Source organism: Pseudochaenichthys georgianus, chromosome 21, assembly GCF_902827115.2.
Source record: "Pseudochaenichthys georgianus chromosome 21, fPseGeo1.2, whole genome shotgun sequence".
NCBI lineage: Eukaryota > Metazoa > Chordata > Actinopteri > Perciformes > Channichthyidae > Pseudochaenichthys > Pseudochaenichthys georgianus.
This window is the reverse complement of record NC_047523.1, coordinates 11,641,161-11,654,082: the sequence shown is the minus strand read 5'-3', so window position 1 is coordinate 11,654,082 and position 12,922 is coordinate 11,641,161. Positions and strand designations below refer to the sequence as shown.

General features: G+C 41.2%; 1 protein-coding gene across 1 annotated transcript; it reads right to left on the bottom strand.

Moving 5' to 3' along the window:
• Nucleotides 1-3,485: 3,485 nt before the first annotated feature.
• Nucleotides 3,486-10,856, bottom strand: gjc4b (gap junction protein gamma 4b). Its single transcript, XM_034110256.2, is given in 5 exon segments — nucleotides 3,486-4,839; nucleotides 4,954-5,245; nucleotides 5,247-5,317; nucleotides 5,320-6,127; nucleotides 10,621-10,856. Coding segments are annotated over 4 exon segments (1,152 nt in total). The 5' UTR covers nucleotides 6,095-6,127; nucleotides 10,621-10,856; the 3' UTR covers nucleotides 3,486-4,825.
• Nucleotides 10,857-12,922: the final 2,066 nt, after the last annotated feature.

Here is a 12,922-nt window from a genome sequence, read left to right as displayed (position 1 = left end):
GCTGCATTTTCATGTTTTCAGTTGCAAGAAAAAGTATGTGAACCCTTTGGAATTACCTGGATTTCTGCATAAGTTGGTCATACAATGTGTTCTGATCTTCATCTAAGTCACAACAATAGACAAACACAGTCTGCTTAAACTAATACCACACAAACAATTATATGTTTTCATGTTTTTATTAACACACCATGTAAACATTCACAGTGCAGGGTGGAACAAGTATGTGAACCCCTAGGCTAAAGACTTCTTCAAGAGCTAATTGGAGTCAGGAGTCAGCCAACCTGGAGTCCAATCAATGAGACGAGATTGGAGGTGTTGGTTAAAGCTGCCCTGCCCTATAAAAATACACACCAGTTTTGAATTTGCTATTCTTAAGAAGCATTGCCAGATGTGAACCATGCCTCGCACAGAAGAGCTCTCAGAAGACCTACGATTAAGAATTGTTGACTTGCATAAAGCTGGAAAGGGTTACAAAAGTATCTCTGAAAGCCTTGATGTTCATCAGTCCACGGTAAGACAAGTTGTCTCTAAATGGAGAAAGTTCAGCACTGTTGCTACTCTCCCTAGGAGTGGCCGTCCTGTAAAGATGACTGCAAGAGCACAGCGCAGAATGCTCAATGAGGTGAAGAAGAATCCTAGAGTGTCAGCTACTTAAAGAAATCTCTGGCACATGCTAACATCTCTGTTGACGAATCTACGATACGTAAAACACTGAACAAGAATGGAGTTCATGGGAGGACACCACGGAGGAAGCCACTGCTGTCCAGAAAAAACATTGCTGCTCGTTTTGAAGTTTGCAAAAGAGCACCTGGATGTTCCACAGCACTACTGGCAAAATATTCTGTGGACAGATGAAACCAAAGATGAGTTGTTTGGAAGGAACACACAACGCTATGTGTGGAGAATCCAAAGGGTTCACATACTTTTTCTTGTAACTGTAACTTCCTTGACATTTATAAAGTTGTTAATTAAATATGTGTATTCATTGCAGGCTGTAAAAAATGTAAATGTTTTTCCGGCAGCAGAGTTCATTTATCTTCCACCATCTTCAATATGTTACTGCTACTCATAATTCCCTGTTCATACGTTTTTGTTGTTTTTTCCCATTATTGACTGCTTTACTGATCTAGATGTACCATGCGAACCACACTTAATAAATGAATCGGGTGACAAATGTCATTACTTTCTTTGAAATGCATCAAGAAAAAAGATAATAGATGTTCCATAAATTCTTGAACAATAAAAAGTGTAGTAAAAATAGATATTGCACCATGTTGAAATACTAGAGTAACTTTGTACATTACTCAATAATTACATGTATTGCATTTATGTTATAAAAGTGAACTATTGGGGTTGCAGCTCTGTCATTAAAATCAGCCTTTAGAGGTCGTCAGAGGTTAATCTGCACACTGGTTTCAGGAATCAGAACCTCTTAAATATTTGACGGTCCTTTATTGCTAACAATATTGTATTGTCCAAAAAAACGAATCCAATTTTGCTCCCAAATTAAAAGCATGCACACTTTGATCCTAATTTATTGTATGACTTATTCCCACTGCTTATTTAACAGATATTTCAAATGTTTTATCAGTAAATATTGTTAATTGTTCATGCACAGTAAAGTCAATCATCTGAAAGCTTAGTTCCATTGTCCAAGATAAACACGTGAATAAACATACGTTTTGTTATATTAACTATCACTGCAAAAATCATTTAACTGCACGTATGCTTTAAGTTTGAACATACATGCAGCTGATTTTAAAACCTGATAAATAACGGATGAGCTAAACAAGTTAAAGTTACACAAATTCAGGCAACACAACTTCAGCCTTTCAAGAAAAGGGTTAGTAAAATAATACTACAATTTTAAACTATTCTGGTCTCAAACCTTTACTTTTGCTTAATACAAGCTGATTTTGTTTATTCAAACCCTTGTAAAAAAATAAGGTGTGTGTCAGTATACTGGGATCTGTCAGTCATCCCTGTCCCACCTGCAACTGGTCCAGAATGCCGCAGCCAGGCTCCTCACAGGTAGCCGGAAGAGGGTCCATATTACCCCCATTCTCGCCTCTCTCCACTGGCTGCCAGTACGGCTCAGAATTGACTTTAAACGTCTCTTATTTTTGTATAAAGCCCTAAATGGGCAGGGCCCCTCCTATGTGGCAGACCTCCTTGTCCCATATTCTAGCTCCAGGCCCCTCAGGTCGGCTAACCTGGGGCTCCTGGTTGTCCCACGCAGGGGCGAAGCCAGGGATTTTGGGCCCCATGAAAAGATATCACATTGGTTACTTCAAAAAAAATTCTTAATGTACTAAAATAGTTTAGGCTCTGTCAGTCACGGGCCCTTAGAATCGTCCTAACTTTTCACCTCCTTATGGCGCCCTGGTCCCACGCTCCAAGCGTAAACTAGGGGCGACCGAACCTTTTCTATTACAGCCCCAAGACTGTGGAACAGCATCCCCCTCCCTATCAGACCGGCCCCCTCCATTGACTGTTTTAAATCCAAGTTAAAAACACACTTTTACTCGTTTGACTCCTCCATATCTGGCTGACTGTGCCTGCGCCTATGTTTGTTGTGCATATGACCTTTCTGTATGTATGTTTATGACGTTGTTAAACTGGAACTCATTTACACCTTAAATTATTAATATATACATAAAAAAAAGGTTTACAAGTATCCAACCTGCAAATTGCTATTTTAAATCAACATTTCTCTGCACACTTGCTAAAGTTAATTTGTGTGGAAATCGCAGTTCATTTGTAGGGCTGCGCGAGTATGGCCAAAAGTGTAGGAGTAAATCTCACTGTAAACTATTCATCACCAAATTCGGTGTTATGACACATCATAACTCGCTTTATGCACACACATACATTTAGCATGGGCTCCGTGTTACAGGACGGGTCGGGTGATTCTGCAGCTCCTGATCGGAGCAGAGACACGTTCACTAAGCCGAAAAACTATATCCGGTCACAGAGATCTGCTATTTTAAAATAAAGTCAACACATATCGACCTTAAATATAGTCTATATTAAGAACGAGAACATTTTTACAAGTGTTTTGTAAACATAGGACAAATGTGGGAGGGTGATGACGTCAGAGCATTGTCCTATGTGCCGGGGCTGAGCCCCGGACAGTCGCGGCCCGTCCCGGCCCGTCCCGGCCCAATTTAACCCCTGGTAACCAGAGCACGGCTCCGCTTTACACACATTTTTAAGAGAAGATATTTAAAATGGCACTGTCGTATACATTTAATTAATCCGTTTGATAATATGTAATCAACTTCGGCACCCTTTCCATAAAAAAAACCCAATTACAATACAAATATTCACAACTCATATTTAAATACCTGAATCATTTCGAATATTTGATTAATCATTCTCATCCCTAGTTGCCACCATCAGATCAGGTGATGTTACTTAAACAAAATAACAATCTTACAGGAATTGGACAGTTTTGAAACCAGAATGAAACCACTTGGCAAAACTTTTGTTGCAAAAATTTATTAAAAAAACTAGCCAAAAGTACTATCAATACAAAAAGTATAAAAAGTACAAAAAGCATTTTCAAAAAGAACTTGAGATGACTGTTTGAGTTGGCACTGTGGGTATGGTTCAGAATACAAAATGATGGCATCTTAGAGCATCAAGGCATTGAAATGGTTACATTGTTTTACAACCCTCATTCAGACTCTGGAACAGTGTATCACAAATCTGCACTTTAAGCGGAATACATGAAAATGTTCCTTATTACACCGTAAAATAGGATTACATCTACCTGTGTAAGGAATGAGGGAATGTTTGCAGGTCGGAGACGATGAGTAAATAATAAAATAAGCCGAAGGTTCCAAAAATGTTTTTGCTTTTGAACTCAATCGTACTAGATCCTTTCAGAATGCACCCGTCCATGGTTCAGCTTCAGGGAACTAAGACAGCAATGAATGTCATTCCTATAAAATAATAATCTGCCACAGTGACAAAAGCCTCTTCTCAACATCACAATACTTACCAATACAAAAATAAAGAACAGTATCAAATACACGCTTTAAACAATACAGGACAATATCAAGAGTTCATGTGTTTCAAGCATTACCCAGGTTTGTTCATTCCTTTGGACAGAGGCACCCCAAGTGTGTTCCAGTTACCATCAAAGCACCAGGCTTGGGAATGTTGACTGGTGCATTGTCAAAATAATAAAGAGGAAGAAAGAAAAAGTGACACACTTGAGAAACCTTTGTATGAAAAATAACTCCTTAAAAAAAGTCTTCATGAGCATGACAATAGTTCCAGTACCTTGCTTTTATGAGTGGTGTATTGTCCATTGCAGCGCACTCACTCGACGTACACAAATCTTACAGTTTAAACATGCTTGGCCATACCTACAAATAGCCAGAGAACAGAGATCCAGTTTAGGTCTAAGGCAAACTTGAGATGCATTCACTGTGAACTTCCAATGGGACAAACTCTTTAGAGTATGACGAATAGCTTTTAAGTCTTGTAATGAAAACATTAAAATGTTCAAAATAGAATAGCTGCCCTGAGGGGGAAGTACATGGTAACCTTGACCATTCTTGCTGACGGAAGTTTGTAAGCACTTTGGATCTTCAGACAGGCGTCCCAATTATTGCTGGAGTGAGGCGACTGCTCTCCTCCTTTGACTCGATGCTCGACCGTGGCTGGCCGTAACACTGGAAGGCTTGGGTTGACTTCATCCACCTCAAGCAAAAGTCTCACACACACACACTCACACAAACACACACTTTGATTCCCTTATGTCCTCTCACTGATGGGAATTTCAGTCTAGAGTGTCAGCTGGGCTGATGAAAACCTATGCACGGAGACCTGTGAACAAAGATACCGAGCCAGTGTTAGTAAAGCTTGTTGTTGTGATCAAAGCACCAGAAAAGATTACAAAATACAAACGTATGGTTGTTTCTCTTAGGTTGGATGCCTTACCTTTTTCACATGTACTGCTCTGCTTCTCCTGGGCAAAGTTTAGCCTGTTCTGCTCCACTGCAGTGCCGTTGGACTCTGGGCTGCTGCTGCGTGAAGGACTGCTCTCCCCGTTCTGGTAAGCCAAGTCCAGGTGCTGCTGAGCCAGCTTCAGGTGTCTCCGCAGCCTCTCCAGCTCCCGCGATGACACCTCATCCCCGAACGACTCGCGGCCCGAGTCTCCCAGGTTGTCCCTGAAGCCCATTTTCCCCGACGGGTCCTTCTTCAGAGCCGTGTTGTAGCCGGGAGGTGCTGATGGCTGGCGGCAGATGGAGGACCTTTGGCTGGACAGAGCTGGGAGACGGGGGGTGGCGGGCCTGGGCGCGCAGAAGCAGTCTCGGACACCACTGATGCCGAGGTGGAGGATCTCCAACAAGGTAAAGAGCAGACACAGAGCGCTGACGCCATACATGATGAGCAGGAAGATGGTTTTCTCTGTGGGGCGTGAGACGAAGCAATCCACGGTGTGCGGGCAAGGAGAGCGTGTGCATACGTAGGACGGGACCACCTCCACACCGTACAGTACGTACTGACCGAACAGGAACGAGGCTTCGAAGATGGCACGGGACAGCAGCTGGAACACGTAGACCTTCATCAGGCCGTCACGTTTGATGCGACGGCGCCCATCGTGCTTCTTGCTGGGCTTCACCACCACTTCCTTCTCCTTATCTGGCTCAATCTCCTCCAGGATCATGGGGTCCTCCTCACCATTGTCCTCCGCTTCTTCATAGTCCCGGTTGGCACCGCGGCTTACTATTGGCATTCTCTTCCTGCTCCTCGGCAGATAGTCGTCGTCCTCCATGCGGGCGATCTTATGCATGGCAAAGCCGAGGTACATGACGGTGGGCGTGGTGATCATAATCACCTGAAACACCCAGAAGCGAATGTGCGAGAGCGGCGCAAACGCATCGTAGCACACGTTTTCGCAACCAGGTTGCTGTGTGTTACACACAAATTTACTCTGTTCATCGTAGTAGATCGACTCGCCCCCGACAGCGGTCAGCACGATGCGAAAGACGATGAGGAGGGTGAGCCAGATTTTGCCCACAAAGGTGGAGTGGTTGGAAATCTCGTCCAACAGACGCGTAAGGAAGCTCCAACTCATTTTGGATCTGGAACAGGAAGGAACCTCTCAAACCTGTGCAGAAAAGGAGAACATTGTGGTGAGGGCTCATGTTTTTTTTACAAGTAACATTATTTATTTTTTTATATATTTATTCGCCATTAACGATAAATTACAGAAAAGTGTTCTTAAACTGGTAAGTATGTCCAAGATTTGTGTATCATGTGCTAGACAAAACATGTGAAGCTTGATTGAACCCAAATTTTGACTATGTGTTTTGCTCCATTTAGCCACGAGGTGGAGCTATTGTGTCACTGTTAAAAAAAAAATGTGACTCAAAACATCACTGCTATGCTTTGACAAAAGGCATGCTCAGACAAACAGCTCTGAGCTGCTCTCAGATGCCGTCACAGAATTGTGCAACCACACTGCCATTAAAAGACTGAAGTCAAATCATGTAAGCAGGGGGACTGAGGCATATAAAGAAAAAAAGACGTTTGAGGCAAACACGTTGGAACCAGAAGGTGTGAACTGTCTAGTCATGGTTGAATATTCCCAACTAAGATGGCCAAACCTGAGTAATAAGCTGATGGTAAAACACGAAAGGGCAATGAGGAGCTCCTGTGGTTTCACACCATCTGTGACCAACCTCATAACTTCTGCAGAGTAATTAACCACCACTATAAACCATCAGGCATGCACCAGCAGTTTGTGACTTTGAAGATTTTACAATTCTCTCAACCTAACATTCAACACCCATTTCTCTACTTTAGTTTTCTTTGACATCAACAAAGGGTTCGGTAGTTTCTTAGGGCAGTATACAGATCTCAAACCTTATATAACAAAACATTACCTTATATGCCACACAAAACAGACACACAATGTTCAGGGCTATGGAAAAACTAGGAACACAACTAACCGAATAAGAGATGCAATTGTGACAACCAAACTATCAAAGAGATTACCCTTTTAAGAAGAGCACATCTTAAACTGCATCCATAACACATTGTAAAACCAAGAAACTGTAAGGTATAAATGGCTCTGACAACCATCACATTGAAGGTTTCCTTGCCTTTCCGTGGCTTCAAAAGCAGTTCCATTCAATGTTTTACCAACTGCAACACCAAATGCATCTTGAAGAAATATACAGTCCAACAAGTATAGCCTGTGTTAATATGTCACATTTAAAATCAAGCTAGTAACAAAACAAAGGCCATCCATAGCTCTGCAATTCACAAAGACCAGTGCCTATTCTGTATGTACAACAAGAAAGTGGAACAACATCAAAGTACATTGACAGTTTTTGGGGGGGGCAATGCATATGAAGTGTATAGCATAGCAATCTTAACAAAGTACCATTTAAGAGCCATGCACTATGGGGTTTAGTAAGAGATGCTTCTCCTACTTATACTTTTATCTTGTTCCTTACTCAGGCACTAAACATCAGTGTTGCCTTAAATAACACTGCAACCTATAGAAAAACATATCAAAACTATCGGTTAAATACAAGTTATCTAAATGTTAGTTGCTTTCTCTTGTCTTGCTTATTTTGTATTGGGGTAACCCAAAAGCTACGGTAATCTGTTCTCCAGTTTGACTTTAGTAGTGATGTACATGGATTAGTTTAACGACTAATAAGTAATAGTATCTGAATACATTTTAAGTTTGTAACCCTCCAAACCATGTAGATAACACAAATGAAAAGTAGTTGTTTTCAGTGATAGTAATGAATGTGAATGAGGGACTGAGAAGTAAACAGCCGCAGTGAAATTGAAATCTGTCAATAGGCATTTAAGGAATGCAGAGGGGGGGAAAATAAATCAATAACTCAAGTCAAGTAAGTCAAAGAGAGCATGTAATGTCTGACAATCCCATAAACTAGCACTGACAAGCCCCTGCAGATGATACATCACCTCCTAGAGCTTCATGAGAGATCTGTAATAAGAATTGTAAGTATGCAGGACTCAGGGTGCGAATGAGAGTACTGTATGGACATAACATACAATAATAAAGAACAACATGTTTCCTTTGGGTGGCAGCCACGTAGGCACTAAGAAGAATTGATTAATGGTCAGCTGTAAGAGACTCACTTTCATGATTGATTCATTGGCTTTAAATGCGTTAAAGACAGTATGAGAAAGTCTACTATTGTATGGATTGCATATGTGGTCCTGTTTTCACCAATAAAGTCAGCGTGCAAGGAAACTAACTCCTGCGTGTTTCTCCACTAAATGTCCCAGCAAAGTTGTTTACCTGCTGCTTTTATGATGTGTGCCTGTTTACAGCTCACAAAGACTTCCCTTATCATCTTTCATCTGTGGCTTTCATGCACTGCTGCCTGCATGCTACTGCATCCCAGGTACACTCAAACCCACTTTCCTACATCAAGTCATCTGAAACCACAGGCCTACACAAATGAAGCATTTGTCAAACAAAAAAAATGTGGGGACATTTTTAGACCAACTTAAAATGTTAAACATGGGAAACCTAAGTCTGCAAGTAGTTTTTTCAGCTATATTCTAGCATCATAAGGGCATTAAATCATGTACAATGTTAACTACGTTTCTCTTCTGTCAGGCTACAACGGACATGTCATGTATATGATTCAGCAGTACAGTTGGGTCGTAATCTGGGTTAACGGTTATGAAATGCCTCCGGCTACTGTCAAACTGACATCCATGCCTAAGGAAAACCACAGCCTCACATGCAGCGTCTGTCAGAGAATGTGTGTCAAATCTGCATTGAAAACAATAGTATTATACTGCAAAGCTAAAGGCTGTAATGTTATATTTGCAATTTTCACAGACACCTGTTCAATGTTAGGTTGTTGCTTGCTATTCTGCCTTAATGCCCCTGGCAGCACTGTGCTACAATGTTTGCCTACAGTGCAAACAATGTCTGTTCCAACTTGTGGTCAGTAAAGGAACTGAAAAAAACGTTTTTTGCACAATAGCACTGGGGGAAAATACGTTAAGCTAGAGTCATATTTCATTCATGGCTGACTCAAATCAAAGTGGCTACACATGCATCTCATCCAGGCAATTTCAGAGAACTGTGGCTACTATAGCATCAGATACTTGATGCGTTTAGGCTAATGCCAATTATGACACTCGTTAGCTAATAATGAGCAAAATGCTTTCCCCCTACAAACTAGCCTTGTTGATATATGTTGATGATAATTGATGCATGCATTAGGCGACCCCAGACATTTGGATTTCTAAATTAAACTGTCTTGTCACTTATTCGCCAAACTGAAATTATCAATAAGTAGACATTGGCATGGCAATTTTTTATTTATTTTTCAAATCTGACAACAAATGTTAAATCCAGTTTTGAAGTGCTCCTTTAATGTTAACATGATAAAGTGTTTGTATTTCAAATCAGATTTGCATGTGTCTATTATATCAATTCCATTGCCATCTACTGGAGCAGCCCTAGCTTAATGTGGCACTCCAAAGAAAACAGCCTGTTTCTAAGTATGGACTAAAGTAATGCAGCAGCTTCTCCACACTGACCGAGTCCTACAGAACAGAGAGGCTTGTGTGGCTCTCACATCTGGGAGGCTAGTTATGGTTATCCCTTCCTTATCCCAAAGCCCTAAAGCTAAAGAGGCCCTGGGCTTAGGGAGGAATAGGCCGAAGGAAAAGACAAGAAAATGAGTCAAACTGAGAAATGACTTTTACTGGACTGTGGTGGCAACACTAGGAACAAATAAACGAATCCGCCCTTTATATCTTTGTTAGTCATAATGCCAAAGGACTCATAATTGTGTAATGTCTGGAATAAAAAATAAGAGACAGAAAAAGGGTAGTCCTGTAACAAATGAAATATATATATATTAAAACCACAAGACTACAATGTAAAATATGGAACTAAATAAAACCAAATGTGCACGAAGTTTAAGACAGAAATCCTCCGCGTGGCTAACGTGCCAGCGTCACCGCGCGACTCCACATGCTGTTCACAAACATTTCCATGGATAATTGAGTTTACAGCTGCGACACATTGTTTGACAAAACTCAGCATTTAGGAGTTCGAGTAGTGTTTAAGCTTAAAATGTGGCTATTTTGCCAGAATATGAGTTTGCCGGTATATTACGCATTTCAGAAGGGGGGAAACAACAAGACACGACCCATGCGCGCTATTCCATCCCCAAATCCAGGCTTCATAGTCAAGAAATAAAAAAAAATACCCAAACGTTCAGCATCCCAGCAGAATTACACCGCACGTGCCGGTAATGACAATCAATACTGAGCCAAAAACGCTTCAAATTAAAATTATTTCTCATAATGTGACTCGTTTTCGTGTTTTAATTAACGATATATCTGCCAGCCTGTGCGAGTTAACTTAAGTTATTATTTAACGATACATTTGCCAACCCTGTTTGTGGTATTCCGGTTGTACATATTGGTTGTTAAAATGAAGAAATAACCACACATCTTAATAAGAACACGTATTTGCTCGGCTCAAAAGTTAAAGATATAGCCTAACTTGAGCCATGGTATAATTGTTAGCTAAAAGGCTACGTATTGATGTTGCCGCGTTTGCGCATTTGTTTGTAGTCTTACCTTCAGTTGTGATTTCGGGTCCTGAATTTTCCCCACCGGCTCTTTGGGGTTGCTGCTTGTCTCGAGAGATTTTCCTTCGTTGTCTCTTTATTGAAATAAAGCCCTCGCTCTAATATCAACCCATCCAGTTTTTATTTTCTGCGAGGAGCCCGCTTGCTTCTCCAGTTGTGTGTTGTACTGCGGGGTGAGGACAAAGACTATTCCGAAATCCCCCCCTTTTCTCCTCCCAGTTTCAGTCGAGCACCCCACCCCCTGTCTGCGCAGAGTGGAGGAAAACGATCCACTGCCAGCATTCTTGATGCAATCCGTGCTAGAACTTTTCCCTGGATTCAGATACTGACAAAAACTCTGAGTCACTGCCATTTGAACCAAGAAGGGTTCGATGAACAAAGATTAAAGACAAATAATTACTGAAAAATATATAAAAATGTTGGGTATTCAAAGACAATATGTTTTTTTATAGGCTTACTTGGTGTAATAATAATAATACATGGGACTTATATAACGCTTTTCTAAAAACTAAAAGAAGCTTTGACAGAGAATAAAAACAACAAAAAACAAAGAAAAATACAAAAACAGATAAACAAAAACAGAAAAGAGGGGGTGGGTGGTCAGTGATTGAATGCAGTGTTGAACAGGTGGGTTTGTGATGAGTGTGACTCTCAAAGAAAGCAAACAATTTAATCTTTCACTCCATCAGAAAAAAAAGCTTAAGATGTGATTCATGTCATGGCCTGTTATCTGCTAAATCAGCCCACATGGCTCCTAGCAGCAGGTGAAGACAAACGTCAGGCAGCCGCTCTATCACCATCTGACGTTTGTTTCTGTTGGGATGTGGAACAACATACTGAGTGCCCCCCTTCCTGCTGATGCAGATGTTCGGAAGTTGTTGCCATCATGAGGCCCCTTCCTCCGTGTCACACTTTCTTTGGCAAGAGCAGCACGTGTGTTTCCTTGACCCCGCATAGAATCCCTTTGAAGCTACTTCCTCCAAGTAAAAATGCTCATTAATAGAAGACAAAAGAGTGTTGATTCTATTTTAAGCCATGATTTATGTTTTGAATTTTGAGGCGGTCTAAGCCAGCAGTGTCATAAATCACAAAGTCAGTCACCTTTACTCAGCACTATGTGAACTTGTGGACAAGAAAAAAAAGAAGGGACATCTACCATCTGCAGTTTGGTACTAGCCTAACACTCAATCAAAATGTCTATTTCCTTTAAGCAGTTGAATCTCCAGCAGACTGCATTTTCCCCAGAGAAGTGACCTAAATGAGAAATGTGTGGTTCCCCCGATTAAATATTGCAGGCATCCAGTCAGCATCAGTGTCCTGAGGTCGTCACTCAAATTGAATGATCACATTGTTTTGCCCAGCTCTCCTGAAATGCCAGTCTCCATTGCTGACCCACCTACAAGCAAAAAACGTAGACAAAGCAGACTCTCCTTCCACACATTCCTTGTAGCGATTGGGCTCCAAAGATAGGGAAATGGTGGTATTTGTGTCATATTTTTTTTGAGCTGGCTGGGGAAAGCACATGATAACCAGCAGATATTGTTTAATATCTGCTGCAAACATGAGGTTAGTAGAGGAATGCATTGCCCTTCCCCCTTCTCAGGGAGCAACGGGGCTCTATTGTGAACCACAAGCATGCTTTTATTCATGGGGTGTAATGTGGGGTGCCCTAGTAAACCACAGTCCTAATGACAGGGAGATAATCTGGAGACTCAGAGTAGCCCAGCCTTGTGGTTCCTTCAGACCATGAGCTTAAAATGTAGATATAAAGCTGAAAATCAACATGCACTTAAGGGTAAAGCGCCAGTCAGATTGTCTGTGTCTAAAGGACAACGATGTTCCCATTGTTAATGTATTGCAATAGACTCTTGAACCTAAGGTTGTTTTTCACTTCCTTTATTTCGTGTTGTGGTGTAATCAATCCAATATTGTATTTATAGAACAGGACAGGCTAGGCTACATCTACCAACAAAAATGGGGTAAGTGTTGTTTTCTAAAGTATTCGATTTGGGGGTTTGTTATCATCGGTTGCTAGGCTTATATGTTGCAAAAGTAGTGCAATACTTTTGAAATAAAAGCATCTTTAGAGGTGACACATTGCGAATGGGAGTGGTACTATCCATGTTAGGAATCGTTTTATGACTAACGGTTCGGACCAAGCTTGCATCCAGAGTGTTGAAAGGGTTAACATGACACCATTATTTCCCACACTCTTCCCTCCATCTTCCATCCACGCTATGTTGTCAGAACCCGAAACTATTCTTTTCAGAAACACCCTCCGAAGTAGGCGA